The 15,917-nt window shown below is 46.1% G+C and overlaps 1 protein-coding gene across 1 annotated transcript in view; it reads left to right on the forward strand.

The window, feature by feature from the left end:
* CTSC (cathepsin C) overlaps positions 1 to 13,425 on the forward strand; it is a 31,222-nt gene extending 17,797 nt beyond the window's left edge. Inside the window, exons 4-7 of the mRNA XM_081909967.1 lie at positions 2,459 to 2,614; positions 3,866 to 3,981; positions 9,982 to 10,113; positions 11,581 to 13,425. Coding sequence (XP_081766093.1) covers positions 2,459 to 2,614; positions 3,866 to 3,981; positions 9,982 to 10,113; positions 11,581 to 12,083 — 907 coding nt within the window. The 3' untranslated portion in view covers positions 12,084 to 13,425. The remainder of the gene's footprint in view (positions 1 to 2,458; positions 2,615 to 3,865; positions 3,982 to 9,981; positions 10,114 to 11,580) is intronic.
* Positions 13,426 to 15,917: the final 2,492 nt, after the last annotated feature.

Genomic DNA, 15,917 nt, shown 5'->3' on the forward strand with positions numbered 1-15,917 from the left:
TGTTTCTTTTTGCACTGACATGGGAGAGATAGGACTGACATGGGAGAGATAGGACCAATGTTTTGGCTCAGTGTGATGCAGCTTCATAGGTTTCCATAGGTCCATAATGGGAGAGTTTGTACGTTACATCCAACAACCGTAGAATCTGTGTATGCAAATAACTCAGCTGTACATGTGATATGTTCAGTTAGTGTACAGTCGGTGTACACAACACTTAAGCTGTACAAATCAGCCTGTGAACAATGGCTTAGGCAACTATAGTCAGTGCAACTATAGTCATCAGAATCCATAGATCTTTTGAGGCATCCTCTGGTTCATGTGTGGTGCCTTTTTTGACCCTCTGATAATAGGGAGCTAGAATTCTGGTATTCATGCTTAAAACCCAGTCAGTATTCAGACTTAAAGGGGCAGGTGGGGCTCATCGGCTTGGGAAGGTAGCCTTGCAGGGACATCTTCGGGAGAAGAAAAGGCTAAGGCCAGGCTTGCTCAACCTTGGCCCTCCAGATGTTTTGAGACTACAATTCCCACCATCCCTGACCACTGGTCCTGCTAGCTAGGGATCATGGGACTTGTAGGCCAAAAACATCTGGAGGGCCGAGGTTGAGGAAGCCTAGAGTATAAACCCTACAGAAATCCAGAGTGGAGTCCCTAAGACAGTTGGATGGCGCCATGAATGCCTCCTTCTGGCAACTTCTGCAGCCAAGCTGGTGCCAGACGTCTTGCTCTGCTTTCCTTCGGACCACATCATTGAGGCTGAGAGGGCAGGGTCTTGTAATCTGGGCAGCCCAAGACCTCCATCCACACTGCCCAGGCTTGTGTTTCAGAGAGATCATTTCAGTGCTGCCAGCACAGCAGTTTGGCTTCACCCCACGAGGTGCACTCCATTGTCTGACAGATGACAGAACAACAACAACATTCATACTTCGTATCTGAAACATTGTGGCTCTCCTAGGTACAGAATGTTACTGCAAAGTCCAGTTAAGGTGTTCCTGCATTTGTACATTTTATTTTTCTGCCACGTAGAACAGCAGTTCCCAAACCTTTTCTTCCAGAGACCTCTTGGAAATTGTTGGAGTTCTTGTAGGACCATTTAATGATTTTTCTGCCCATTTTAATGTACTCTGTTGGATGTTGGATGATTTTTAATTATACCTTGACTGCTCTGTTTACTTCCTATATGTTGCATTTTATTGCATTACAGTAAAATAAAATGCAATATAACAAATAAAAGCACAATTAAAAATCAATATGAATTGTTCATGTAATAGCTGTGCCGTCCTCCATCTTCAACCACGAAGCCACAGACCCGTCAGGGATCATCTGAATGATGCTCATTGAGCACTGTTTGGAAACACTTGGCTTCGAGAGTTGTTCGATTAAGGTTTATTTTTATAAGTCTTTAAATAAAATGAGTGTAAACCAGTTAATTCTTGTTCCTTGTTGCTATTAAAACATAGACTGTGAGCAGTGCCGGATTTATATATAAGCTAAACAAGGGACACGGGTGGTGCTGTGGTCTAAACCACAGAGCCTAGAGCTTGCTGATCAGAAGGTCAGCGGTTCGAATCCCCGCGACGGGGTGAGCTCCCGTTGCTTGGTCCCAGCTCCTGCCAACCTAGCAGTTTGAAAGCACGTCAAAGTGCAAGTAGATAAATAGGTACCGCTCCAGTGGAAAGGTAAACGGCGTTTCCGTGTGCTGCTCTGGTTTGCCAAGAGCCGCTTATTCATGCTGGCCACATGACCCGGAAGCTGTACGCCAGCTCCCTCAGCCAATAAAGCGAGATGAGCGCTGCAACCCCAGAGTCGTCCGCAACTGGACCTAATGGTCAGGGGTCCCTTTACCTTTAAGCAAGCTATAGCTTAGGGCCCACTCTCTTGCCCCCCCCCCCCCAAAAGGGGAAAAAACCTGGATTTCCAAAATATAAGATAAAAAACAAATTAAATAAAACCTACATACAGCAACAGTGTTTTGTGTTGTGTAGGCTCCTGTGATGTAAGTAATGGGCCCCGCCTGCTAGCCTGCTCCCTAAAATATCACTGGTTTGCTCATTTCTATATATAGGGTGCCTACATTCTGCATGGACTGGTGCATGACAACATGTGCAAATGGCTTCAGGTCCATAAATTACCATATAGCATATATTCAACACAAAAAAGCAACAGGTGACAAAGGACACCTGGACATATAAAGGGCCCCATTAGCTTCAGTAGCTTAGGGCCTCATCAAACCTAAATCCAGCGCTGACTGTGAGGCAGAGATTTCAACTTTAAATCCCTGTCTGTGAAGCACTATGATTGTTGATGGCATTGTCTTAATAACAAAGGGTCTCTTGTCTTGTGGAAGAGTTTCATGAGGGGTTGCGTTGGACTGTTTTCTTAATAAACCTCTGGGACTTAAGGAGATTCTAGCCTTCGCAAGGCTCCCTCGCCTAACGCGTCGTTTGTGTCTCGACTGCAGATCTCTGCAGAAGTTCTACGTGAACAACTACGACTTCGTAGGAGCAATCAACGCCATTCAGAAATCGTGGAAAGCAGTAGCCTACAAGGAATATGAAGGCCTCACCCTAGAAGATTTGGCTCGGAGAGCGGGCGGGTTAAATCCCAGAATTCCAAGGTAAAGGGATCATGGCATTCTGGCCTGGTCGTCACCAAAGGACCATAAACCTGTGGCTGGCTTGTGTTGCTTAAAAGGGTGTGCATGTCTGTGTGCGCGCATGTATGGAAAGCTAGAAGGAGAGAGTTTTACAGCTTATGTCTCCACCTCCTACTGCTTTCACAAGCAGGGTGCAAAGGCAGTAGTCCTTCCATGGGAAAGCTGTGTTACCTTTGAATGAGAATAGTTCTTCACATAGCACATAGTTTAAACTATGGGATTCTCTCCCACATGGGGCAGGGATGGCTGCTAGCATGGGTGGCTTTCAAAGAGGTCTGGAGGGCCTCATTCCTGGACCTGAGATTCCCTGCCTTTTCCTTTTACGTATAAATTCAAAAGGGGGGTAAATACAAAGAACAGAATCCCAGCTTAGCCTCCCCACTGCCACCCAAGGACGGAGCACTCTTTTTAAGTTTGCCAAAGTCCAGTCTTTGATTTTGGCGCTTGCCATTCTTCAGAGTTATCAGTAAAGTATTTTACAGAACGATGCATATTTAAACAAAATCATCTTCGTCATTTGTAGTATTCAGTGCATTGTTAATCTTTCTGATGCATCAATCGGACATACATTCCGTTTCCAACAGGAAATGCACACATCGCTTCCAATTCTGTGCCGCTCATAGGAGCACTGCTACTAAAAGGAAAGTAATTAGTTATTCAGGTTGCCCTTCTTTTAAAATGGTTAACAATCCCAAACTTGGGGTATATTCTACATGTTAACCCATAGTATAGCTTATTTCTGTAAATACCCAGTGCCAGAAGGGCTGTACATGCTCACACTTCCACCAGATGTGAAGTGTTGTACCTTTTCCATAGATGAACACTCTGCTGCTTTTAGGAAGACTGTATAACAATTTAATAATAATAATTTATTATTTATACCCCGCCCATCTGGCTGGGCTTCCCCAGCCACTCTGGGCGGCTTCCAACAAAGTATCAAAATACCGTAATACATCAAACATTTAAAGCTTCCCTAAACAGGGCTGCCTTCAGATGTCTTCTAAAAGTCCGGTAGTTGTTGTTCTCTTTGACATCTGATGGGAGGGCGTTCCACAGGGTGGGTGCACTACCAAAAAGGCCCTCTGCCTGGTTCCCTGTAACTGGACAATGTCCCTGTGTGGACACTGCAGCTCTTGGATGGTGTTCCAATTCTTCCTCTTGTCAAATAATAGGGATTCCAATTTGAAGTATTTGGGTTTTATTTCTTTATAGGCCAAAACCTGCCCCTCTGACTGCTGAACTAATGAAACAAGTTTCCAACCTGCCTGAATCTTGGGACTGGAGGAACGTGAATGGTGTTAACTACGTCAGCCCAGTGCGAAACCAGGGTAGGATATGTTCCTTTCCTACCTTTTGTTACTGAAATAATCAACAAGGCGTTCTAGAAAAGTCAAATACACAACTTGGATGTACACACCCTACAGCCGGTTCTTTTGAGAGAGATAGGTGCAAATCAGGGTCATTGCAACGTGGGATGCCATCATCCATCGTGAAAACAACTAAAGAGTTGAACTCATTCACATCATAAAGTGTATCAGCCACTTGACTGCTGCATCACCCAGAAACCTTGCCTCACCCTTTGCCATGACCATAGATCAGATGTGGGGAACATAAGCATTTTCTGTTCCCATTTCTGTTTTCAGCAGCCTCCTGGTTGAGGCCGGAAGCCTGGAGTTTGCTCTTGTGGGTCCCACCCCCGCCCCCCTTACCCCAGTTTCAGTCCTGGGTTATGAATTGGCCCAGTCTGACACGCTGCCTGCTTCTAGGTTTCATTCAACTTAATATTGGATGCTTGTTAACAGTGGAACTGAACCTCATTAACAGATTACTTCCCTAATTGTTTCTGACAGCAAATTATCATTCCGCTTTTAGCCAGTGATCCCTTGAATTGTCTTACGCCACTTTCAGGTCTTATTGTTGATCAAAGTCATAGTTCTAGGTGTGTGGAGGTTTTGTTTTTTTAGTGGTGATAATTACACCACCGGGTAGGTACGTCATAAATCCCTCCCTTCTCCCATCAGTGTCAGTCTTGAAGGTGGCTAAATGCGGCTGGCTTGGGCCTAACCGCTTCAGCTGATGTGCTCGAAGCAGGCCCAAGAACGTGACAGAAATGAAAATGATGAGGAAAAGCGTTCTGTGGTTTCTGGGTGTGGATGGGAATGACATCACTTTCCTGGGCAGTGAGAAGTGATGTTATATGCCTCTTTGCTACAAGAAACCCAAGACTATGTGTTGGGAGAATTAGCTTTCAGCTTCTTTCTGGGAACCTTGAGCTCTGAATTCCCACTGGCTCCTTTTTGCTTTCTTTCTCACGTATTTACATCAGGGATGTGGCAACTCTGGTCCAGGCCTCCCTGCTTGTCCCTCCCAGTGCATTTTGGCCAAACCATGTGCAGTGGGTCAGTGTGCCTGGCTGTCAACCAGTAGGTTGGTGGTTCGAGTCTACCCAGGGAAGGCTGTGGGCAGAGTTCAGGGGGTTGGCTGGGCCAAGAGAACTTTCTGGAGCACCGAATACCTGCCGATCAGTGAGACGTGGAAGCGCATTGGTGTCTCAACGATCAGCTGGCTGTCAGTGCATCAGAAGATGGGTCTTGGGGTTGCATCGCTTGTCATCTTTGTGATGTCAGGTGATTGACAGAACGGCAATCCCACCTGTCAAATTTGTTGTTGTTTTTTATAGTAATATTTATTAGCATTTTCATTTTCAAAAAAACACCATACAGTTTTTACATTTATCATCACCTGCATTTTGACTCTCTCGAGTTGCCGAGTTCCCTCCATCCCTCCAAACTGGCTTTCTAACTTCCAGTCATAACTTCATCGGCATTTCTCATTCCCCTTTTCTACCTTTCTTTTTACTTTCATATTCCTTATAATTGTAAATAAGCTTTTACTTTTAACCAGCAAACCTTTGTCAGTCCTGTTAGTGTTGTTAAATGTTTACAATGTCCTTTCAAATACGTAATAAATTTACTCCAGTCTTTTTTTCAAACTGTTGGTCTCGCTGGTCTTGGATTTTCCCTGACAGTTTTGCCAGGTCTACGTATTCAATCATCTTATTTTGCCATTCTTTTCTACTGTCGGAATTTCTTGCCCACCTGTCATATTTGACCTGTGAGGCAATAGGGGAGATAAGGATCTGGCCAGATCTACTTTCCGTCCTCTCCCTGTGATTTGCAGTATTCTGCTTCTCAGGCAATTATAATAACAATAATATAATAATTATTTTTTTTTAAGAAAACCGGGCTCAGGGCGACTAACAACAAATTTAAAACACTTAATTGATGCTACAAAAAACAGCATAAAATACTGTATAAAACTTGAATAACAATAAAATCAAAAATCAATTTAGGGGGGAAATCCATTCAATAAACGTTAGATGATCACCAGGGCTAGCTGGCTAAATTAGTCCTATTTGGGCCAGCAAGGAGACCAGGGGAGAATTAACTGTGGGATCCCAGAGCGGGTAATCTTCAGAAAAAGGGGCGGAAGAGGGAAGGAAGGGGAATAAAAGATCAGGCTAAGTTCAAATTGAAAGCCAGGCAGAATAGCTCTGTCTTACAGGCCCTGCGGAAGGAAGTTAAATCCTGCAGGGCCCTGGTCTCATGCGACACAGCATTCCACCAGGTCGGAGCCATCACTGAGAAGTCCCTGGCCCTGGTGGAGGATAATATGACTTCCTTAGGGACCGGGACCTCTAAACTATGATTATTCATGGACCTTAAGGTCCTCTGCGGGGCATACCAGGAGAGGCGGTCCCGTAAATACGAGGGCCCTTCATTTTGGAAAGAGAAAGAGAGGCCCTGCTCTCGGGCGTACAAACTAAAAGGACAAGACCTTCAAGGGAGTAGAGGCAAAATCAAGAGAGAAAGATGATGCCTTCTTCTGGACTCCCAGGGCAACAGGCAGTCATGGCTCAGCCTTTTTCCAAGCCAGGAGGGGCAAGCAGTGTCTCTGCAGCTCCACTGGTCAATGGATGGGGCCTGTGTGGTCTTCCCTCATTGCTTCAAAGTTCTTCCTGGGAGTCAGAGGGTTGCAGCCCCTCAGTGGCCACAAGGTCCCCTCACAGAGGCCAGAGTATGCTTCTTTTGCAATCCCTTCTATGAGCAGAACTTGCAGCCGGAGCCAGGCAATACCTGGGACCAGTTTGCTGTGTTGCAACAGAGACCTTGCTTTTGGAAACTGCTTCCCCTAAATGGATATTCAGGCCTGGAGGATCTGCTGACCGTGAAACTGGTTAGAAAGAGAATAGACTTCCTGAACCATCAGTTTCGAAAAGAGTCCTTTCTGCCTTTTAACGAGTCTTTAATGGCTTTTAGTGATTTTTTATTTGGCTGCAGAGCGAGTGGCCTCTAATGCAATTTAAACCGGGTTGCGATTTAATTTGTGGGGAACAGCGAAAACCGGTGCTTTTAGAAAATTAACTTGAGGTTGCCGCTGCTAACTCTTGCCATTGTTGTTGTTGTTTATACTCCTAACCGTCAATATTGCCTAGTTGGTAAATGAATGTGCCACCATCCTGAATAACTAATTTATCTTGCTGCTAATGAGGAAAAATACACCATTGAAGGTCTGTGTATTTCTGCAAGATGGGCTCTTGCAACTTGACCTGCATTCACACGGCAGTTCATTTTCGGTTAATTTCTGCATTATATTTTACAATGTAAAAGCCATTGTAAAACTAATGGAATATTGTGTGTGTTTAGCACTCACTTCCATGTTATTTGATATATATATATCTGTTTGCAGCCCTTTTAACCCAGGAAGCTTGAGGGTATAACAGCATACAGTTCTTTCCTGCTATTTTCATGTGGGAATCTTGCTGGAACACAAGTGCACGAATGTGGGAAGGACGAGGGAGTAACAACGTTATCCAGTAGGGTTCAATTTTGTGCCACACCACACCCACTGGTGTGCATGAAATTTAGTGTGACATGCTTGTATATTGGGCAGAAAGCCATAGTTCTGTAATGCAGCTGGTAAAGGTAAAGGGACCCCTGACCGTTAGGTCCAGTCATAGCCGACTCTGGGGTTGCGGCGCTCATCTCTCTTTATTGGCCGAGGGAGATGGCATACAGCTTCCGGGTCATGTGGCCAGCATGACTAAGCCACTTCTGGTGAACCAGAGCAGCGCACGGAAACGGTGTTTACCTTGCCACCGGAGCGGTACCTATTTATCTACTTGTACTTTGACGTGCTTTCGAACTGCTAGGTTGGCAGGAGCAGGGACCAAGCAACAGGAGCTCACCCCGTCGTGGGGATTCGAACCGCCGACCTTCTGATCGGCAAGCCCTAGGCTCTGTGGTTTAACCCACAGCGCCATCCGCGTCCCTAATGCAGCAGGTACTGAAGTGTAAAAGGAACAAAAGCCACTAGCAATTATGATCAGGAAAGCTAGCGTAATGGGATGGGAGGGAAATAAAGCGTAGTATCATCAGAACTTCCCACCCAACCCTTTGCTCAGTGCAGGATCTGCAATGCAGGACAACACAACAGCATTGCTTGTGTTGCAAAAACAGATAAACTTTAAGCAAAAACAGGCAACACGTGACTAATAATGTTCTAACAAGCAATATATATATATATATATATATATATATATATATATATATATATTTGCTTTCGTAGATTTTCACGGGTACAGGAATGCAGGTTTTGGTGTCCTCGGGTGTCTTCCCGTGTAAAAGTTGGGGTGTCTAGGCGACGTTTCGACGAGGTCTCACTCGTCATCTTCAGGCTGGTGCTTTCGGCTTCTTGTTACTGGAACAGAGCTCTGTTCCAGTAACAAGAAGCCGAAAGCACCAGCCTGAAGATGACGAGTGAGACCTCGTCGAAACGTCGCCTAGACACCCCAACTTTTACACGGGAAGACACCCGAGGACACCAAAACCTGCATATATATATATATATATATATCCTGTATTATTTAACAATTCTTAAACAGAGAACATATGATGGAGATACAAATAATAAAATAAATCAATATTGTATGAACAAAATTGAAGAAGGTAGTCGATCAATATCACTGAGGCCAAACAGGCCTTTCAATAGTCCCAATCCTGTAATCATGCTATAATAGAAGCTCAAAGCGCAGCAATTCTTAACAGAGAATATGTAATGGAATCACCGAAAATAAAAGTCTATCACTGATGCATGAATAAAATTAGACAGTATAGTCCATCAGTATTGAAAGAGTCAAACAAGCCTTTCAGCAGTCACAATCCTGTACGCATGCGATGATGGATAATCCAGAAACGTAGTACAGTGGTACCTCGCAAGACGAAATTAATTCGTTCTGCGAGTTTTTTCGTCTTGTGAATTTTTCTTCTTGCGAAGCACGGATTCCCATAGGAATGCATTGAAAAAGGAAAAGGAAACAAACTTGCAAGACGTTTTCGTCTTGCGAAGCAAACCCATAGGGAAATTCGTCTTGCGAAGCAACTCAAAAAACGAAAAACTCTTTCGTCTTGCGAGTTTTTCGTCTTACGAGGCATTCGTCTTGTGAGGTACCACTGTACAGTTTTTCCGGATGACAAACTTTCGACACTAGTTCTTCATCAGCATATGAGTGGTCCTAACAGGTACCTCAAGTAGCATAAGATCAGCACTCACTAAGAAGTGTAGAAAGCTGATCCTTTTATAAATAAATACCAAAAGGGGGGAAAGACAAAAACAAAACCCCAACTTAGCCTCTCCCCTGCCACCCAAGGATGCATCAGTCTTTTTAAGTTTGTCAAAGTGCAGTCTTTGATTTTGGTGGTTCCACCCAACCCTTTGCTCAGTGCAGGATCTGCAATGCAGAATGTCACAACAGCATCCCTGACAGATGCTGTCCAGCCCCTGCAGAAATGGTCCCGCAAAGGAGAACCCAGGCCAATGCCACTCACTAGTCTTTCTTCACCCCCTCCTTTCATATTTTTCCCAGGCTGGGACATGTCCACAAACTCTGTGAATGCCTTTTGGCCTCTCTGGCGGGTCCAAAAAGCTAACATTTACATTCATTGTTCTGCCTTGTTGCTTCCCTGGATGGAGGATAGAGAGTTGTTTTTTTGTAGAAACTGGCCTGCTGTGCAGATGTTTTTGGCTCCACCCCCTTTTTGCCTCTTGCCCAGCCCCCTGGCTACAGAAGTTTCCCACTCCCTGATTGAGGTCAATTGGTCCATTTAGGCTAGGATGGAGATGATGGGAGCCCCTTCACCTCTGGGATGTGTGAGAAATTAAATGTTGGCGTTCCGTCCATTGTCAGCTGAACGGAGTGATATAATTGTGGAGTCCTGGGAATATTAGGATGAAAGACTGGCTCTAACTGGCTCTCTCGTTCTCCCCAGCATCCTGCGGCAGTTGCTACGCCTTTGCTTCCATGGGCATGCTTGAATCCAGGATTCGTATCCTCACCAACAATTCGCAGACTCCGACGCTCAGTCCCCAGCAGGTTGTTTCCTGCAGCCAGTACTCTCAAGGTAAACGACATGGCAGCACTGTATTCATTCACTGTAACCTGGACCCAAGGGCCTACCAATATTGGCTTTCCCCATTTGTGCTGAAGAACATCTTCCTCACCAGCTAACCCAGCAACAGAGGCTCTGTGGGACTTCTCCCCTCTGTGGCTCAGGGCAAGGGTTGTAGCTTAGCAGTAGAGCAACTCTTTTGCATGCAGAAGGTCCCAGGTTTGATCCCTGGCATCTCCAGGTAGGACTAGGAATGTTGCCTGCCCTAAAACCCCAGAGAGCTGCTGCCAAAAGCCACCATAGGCATTAGAAATTAATTTCATCCGTTTCAGCCATAGGGGGTAGTGAGGTTTCGGCAGAAGCTGAACTGCAGCAGAATGGAGATAGCACTGATTGCGACGAACCCACAGTGGGATGGAAACCGCTGTCTCCCTATATCCCTTAGGACATTTGTGTGCATTTGCAGGATAAGAGATCTGCATACTGTTGGCTTCTACAAATGAAGGGCATATGCCCAACTATTGCATGGCAGCTTTGAGTTACAGTGGTACCTCGGGTTACACACGCTTCAGGTTACATACGCTTCAGGTTACAGACTCTGCTAACCCAGAAATAGTACCTCGGGTTAAGAACTTTGCCTCAGGATGAGAACAGAAATCGTGCTCCAGCGGCGCGGCAGCAGCAGGAGGCCCCATTAGCTAAAGTGGTGCTTCAGGTTAAGAACAGTTTCAGGTTAAGAACGGACCTCTGGAACGAATTAAGTACTTAACCCGAGGTACCACTGTATTTGGGCAAGACAGAAAGATCTCTGCTCCAAGGAGCTTGCAGTGGGGTGGGGGGCAGCAGAATGAGCCATGAGAACAGAGCATAGAAATTGGGGCAAACACTAGGGCTGGACGATATATCGTCTAAAACAGGTTTGAAGTCCGTAATATAATATTGGTTTCATATTTTTTGACCTGACAAAATACTGCAAATTGTGATACGTGTGTGTGTTCTATGCAGAAATCACAATGTGGGGAAAATTGTGAAGCCAACCAATGTTTCTACATAGTTCCATCCTTGTTTCAGACATTGTGGTATATAGTCGTACCTCGGCTCCCAAACACCTTGGGAGTTCAACGTTCTGGCTCCCAAACGATTGAAAAACAGAAGTGAGTGTTCCAGTTTTCCAACATTCTTTTGGAAGCTGAACATCCGTCAGAGCTTCCGCAGCTTCCGATTGGCTGCAGGAGCTTCCTGCAGTCAATCAGAAGCCGCGCTTTGGTTTTCAAACATTTTGGAAGTCGAATGGACTTCTGGAACGGATTCCGTTTGACTTCCAAGGTACGACTGCATCGTGGTGTTTAGCTGGTGATATACCGCGATGTTGAAAACCCTAGCGAACACATATTCTCAAAGCTTGGTTGGCAATGAAGGAGAACCCCAGACTTCAAATTGTGTGACTAACCATCTGCGTTATTTCCTTGTTTCTTTCAGGCTGCGATGGAGGGTTTCCTTACCTCATTGCTGGCAAATACGCTCAGGACTTTGGTGTTGTTGAGGAGGACTGTTTCCCTTACACAGCCAGAGATTCGCCCTGCACTTTTAAGAGCAAATGCTACCACTACTATGCCACCAACTACCACTATGTTGGCGGCTTTTACGGAGGGTGCAATGCAGCGCTGATGGAACTTGAACTTCTTGCACACGGGCCTATGGCTGTTGCCTTTGAAGTGTATAGTGACTTCCTGCATTACGAAGGGGGGATCTACCACCACACGGGCCTGATGGATCCTTTCAACCCTTTCGAGCTGACCAACCACGCGGTCTTGCTCGTCGGCTACGGAAGTGACCCAGCCACCGGCGAGAAGTTCTGGATAGTGAAGAACAGCTGGGGAGACAGCTGGGGCGAGGGGGGTTATTTCAGGATCCGTAGAGGCACTGATGAATGTGCGATAGAGAGCATCGCCGTGGCCGCCACGCCTATCCCCAAAATGTAGCCGTGGTACTTTTCGGCCGATAGCTTCCCAGGAAGCAATGGTGTCCGTCCTAAAAAAACAAAAACAAATCATGGTGCGCTTCACAGCAGTTTGCTTTGGCAGCTTAAGAAAATGAGCTTTAATGAAAAACATTCAGGCGTGGGGAATTGAAATTGAGCTTGCATCCATCAAAGGATGCTAAATGAGGGCCACTGATGCAAGCTGGTGCCTTACAGATGTTTTGGACTACAATTCCCATCATCCCTGGTCATGGACCATGCCGGCTGGGAGTTGTAGTGAAAATATCTGGAGGGCACCAGCTTGGGCAAGACTAGACCCAAGACCAGGTGGGATTCAAGTAGCTGATCAGTCGCGAAGTTTGCTTGGTGGCCTTTGTGAACCACTGACTCAATTTGGCATTTATCACTAAAGCTCAGCAGCCGTTTTGTGTGCTTGGCTGGATAGCAAGGATTGGGAGCCATGGTTTGGAGCAGGCTTGCAAACCCATGGTTTGGCATGGTGTCGGCGTTGGGGATGTGGGAGAACTGCTATTACAAGTGTTCCATCTTTGGAAGCCACTATATCATGAAGGAGAAGTGCTGAGCACATGGGAAATGGAAAGCAGACATGCAGAATGATGACTTAGTGGTACATTAGGAAGATTAAACCACGGTTTGAACTGAGTTTAACTTTTAGCCCTGAGATTGGGGCAACCTGTGGCCCTCCAGATATTGTTAGACTTCCATCAGCCCCAGCCAGTACTGTCAATGGTCAGAGATTATAGGAGTTTAACATCAGGAAGGCCACAGATTCCCATCTCTCTTTTAGCCTTACTTTAACCAAGTTGTTTTGGGTAAAATGGGATGATTCCCTGTATCTTGCCATCGAGGAAAGATAGAATACAAAGAAGAACAAGTCTGAGGTTTACAATCTCCAGTAAGTACAATATGCAATAGCTGAAGACGTTTGACGCATTATTTCCCATCGTTTTCTCCTCTAAATTGGACAATCTTTTTGTACTTGCCCTCTGCCGGAAATACTTTTTCACCTCTGTAATTTTATTTTGTGTTTTAAATTACTGTGCCTTACGGGGGAAATGAAGAAATGTGTAAGTAGAAGATGATGCGATTTGTACGACATTTGCAATATGATTGCACTGTGATTTTTATTCTTTTTTGAAAAAGGGAATCTCTCCAACTATTCTTTGTATAGCACAGAAGACAAACCTGGTGCGTGACCTCTCCTGAATGTCGGTGTTCGTCTGACATTCATTTTTAATGATGCCCTTTTATTCTGCATGTGGCTTGCTTCGTTTTATGGTTCTCAGTTTTGTACGTGATTCTGAAATAAAGGGAACCCCCCCCCTCCTGTCGCTGTGGCAGTTCCTTTGGCCCAAGCTGTCTTGCTACCTCTCTCGAATGCTAATGGGAAGCAGGAGAGACCCGAGTCCTCCATCAGGTTTTGGTGAAGTCCACTGCAGTCCCATGTATATGAGAACAGCCTTGCTAGATCAGACTAGAGTTTCATCTAGTTTAGCTTTCTGGTGCTTGTGAGGAGCCTCGGGGGGAAATTTGCAAACAAAGAGTGAAGAAGAAGAAGAGATAGAGCTGGTAGACAGCTGCCCTGGACACAGAATTGGCCTGCATCTCCATGGACAGCTGTGAGTCCAAAATGACTCCCAGGCTGTGCACCTGGTCCTTCAGGGGCACAGTTGCCCCATTCAAGACCAGGGGGTCCCCCACACCCACCCGCCCCCTGTTCCCACAAAACAGTACTTCTGTCTTGTCAGGATTCAACCTCAATGTTAGCCGCCTCCATCCTCCAACTGCCTCCAGGCACTCGCACAAGACCTTCACCGCCTTCACTGGTTCTGATTTAAAAGAGAGGTAGAGCTGGGTATCATCTGCATACTGATGAACACCCAGCCCACACCCCCTGATGATCTCTTCCAGTGGCTTCATGTAGATTTTAAAGAGCATGGGAGAGAGGATGAAACCCTGAGGCACCCCACAAGTGGTCTGAACACACCCCAGGGGTCTGAACACTCATCCCCCAACACCACTTTCTGGACATGGCCCAGGAGAAAGGAGCGGAACCACTGTATAAGAGTGCCCCCAGCTCCCAGCCCCTCTAGACGGTCCAGAAGGATGTTATGGTCGATGGTGTCAAAGGCTGTTGAGAGATCCAGCAGAAGTAGGAAACAGCTCTCACCTTTGTCCCTAGCTTGCTGGAGATCATCTACCAGTGCGACCAAGGCAGTTTCAGTCCCATGATGAGGCCTGAATCCCGATGGGAAGGGATCCAAATGGTCTGCATCCTCCAGGAGTGCCTGGAGTTGTTCAGCAACCACCTGCTCAGTCACCTTGCCCAAGAATGGAAGATTTGAGACTGGGAGATGGCCATATCAGCCGGGTCCAAATCTGTTTTTTTAAGAAGCAGTTTAATGACCACCTGCAGTGGGGCTGGGAAGGCTCTCTCACAGAGGGAAGCATTCACCCCCTGCAGAGCCTATCGCCCAGCCCTTCCCGGCTCACTTTTATTAGCCAGGATGGGCAAGAATTAAGGAGACAGGTGGTTAGTTTCACTCATCCAAGCAGCCTGTCCACATCCTCAGAGGTAACAGATTGGAATTGATTCCACACAACTTGACTAGACAGGACTCTAGCACTCTCCCTCCCTGGCCCTGCTCCCATGGTGGAGTCTACTTCTTTCCAAATCTGGGGGACTTTATATGCAAAAAAACTATTGCAGGAGATCTGGGGGGCCTTATCAGGCCCTGATGGCGCAGGTGGTTCTGTTAAATTACGAACCACCTAAAAGAGTCTCCTGCTGCTGTTTTCTGCAGCTGCAATAGAGGCGGTGAAGGTTTATTATATTGTATAATTACATTGCATAGGATGGACCAATGGTCTGATTTGGTTATTAGACAGTTTCATGTGTCCCTAATATGACCGGGCCACTGGTTACGTTTCGTAGTACCCTGTACGCTTTTCTGGAAGCTTTTGATAAGTCCAAAGTTAGTTCATGGCTACGCATTTGAAATAATGGATTTGTTGCGGCAGGTGCAGCATTTATGTGTTCCTGAGATTAGCACATGCCTCCCCAAGCAAGTTGAGAGCCTCAGAGCTCTGGCCACCCTGGGAGAACATATTCAAATGTGCAAACTACAGGATCATCCTTCAAAGTTAACATCAACTCCTGCTACATAGCTTGAATTGGATAATTAGAACATGGCAAACCAGCCTAAAGGATAAACAATAAATTCATGAGCAAGCGGAGGGTGAGGTGGGTTGCTAAAATAAATCCTTTTCTGGTGCTGTTGCTGCTGCATTAACTACTATAGGGAGGGGGGTTAAGTAGCTGATTGGGACAGATCTATCTCTGCAGTCACCACAGGTTTTCCAGAAGCACCAGGGACTTCTAGAGCACAGGGGAAGAGACTGATAGCCACACCAGCTTGTGTGCCTCAATTGCTGATGATGCCTTTTAAGTGAAAGCGTGGGGCATGGGAGAGAGGGTCAAGTGCAGGGAAGCAGAATGGTCTTTAGCAGCTGGGAGAGCAGAAGATCCGGGGTAGACTTTGCACTGTGTCTAGGCCCAATGGTGGGCAACTTGTGGCTTTCCAGATGATGCTGGAATCCAGAACCCATCAGCCCCAGCCAGGATACAGTAGTTTGCTTGTTGACCATACAGCCTCTTGATAATCTCTTACTACCTTGTTGTACAGCAAGAAGACACAGGTGGCGTTGTGGTCTAAACCACCGAGCCTCTTGGGCTTGCTGAACGGAAGGTCAGCAGTTCGACTCTGCTCAATGGTGGTGAGCTCGGTCCCAGCTTCTGCAAACCTAGCAGTTT

Source organism: Podarcis melisellensis, assembly GCF_964234715.1.
Source record: "Podarcis melisellensis genome assembly, chromosome: 4".
Lineage (NCBI taxonomy): Eukaryota > Metazoa > Chordata > Lepidosauria > Squamata > Lacertidae > Podarcis > Podarcis melisellensis.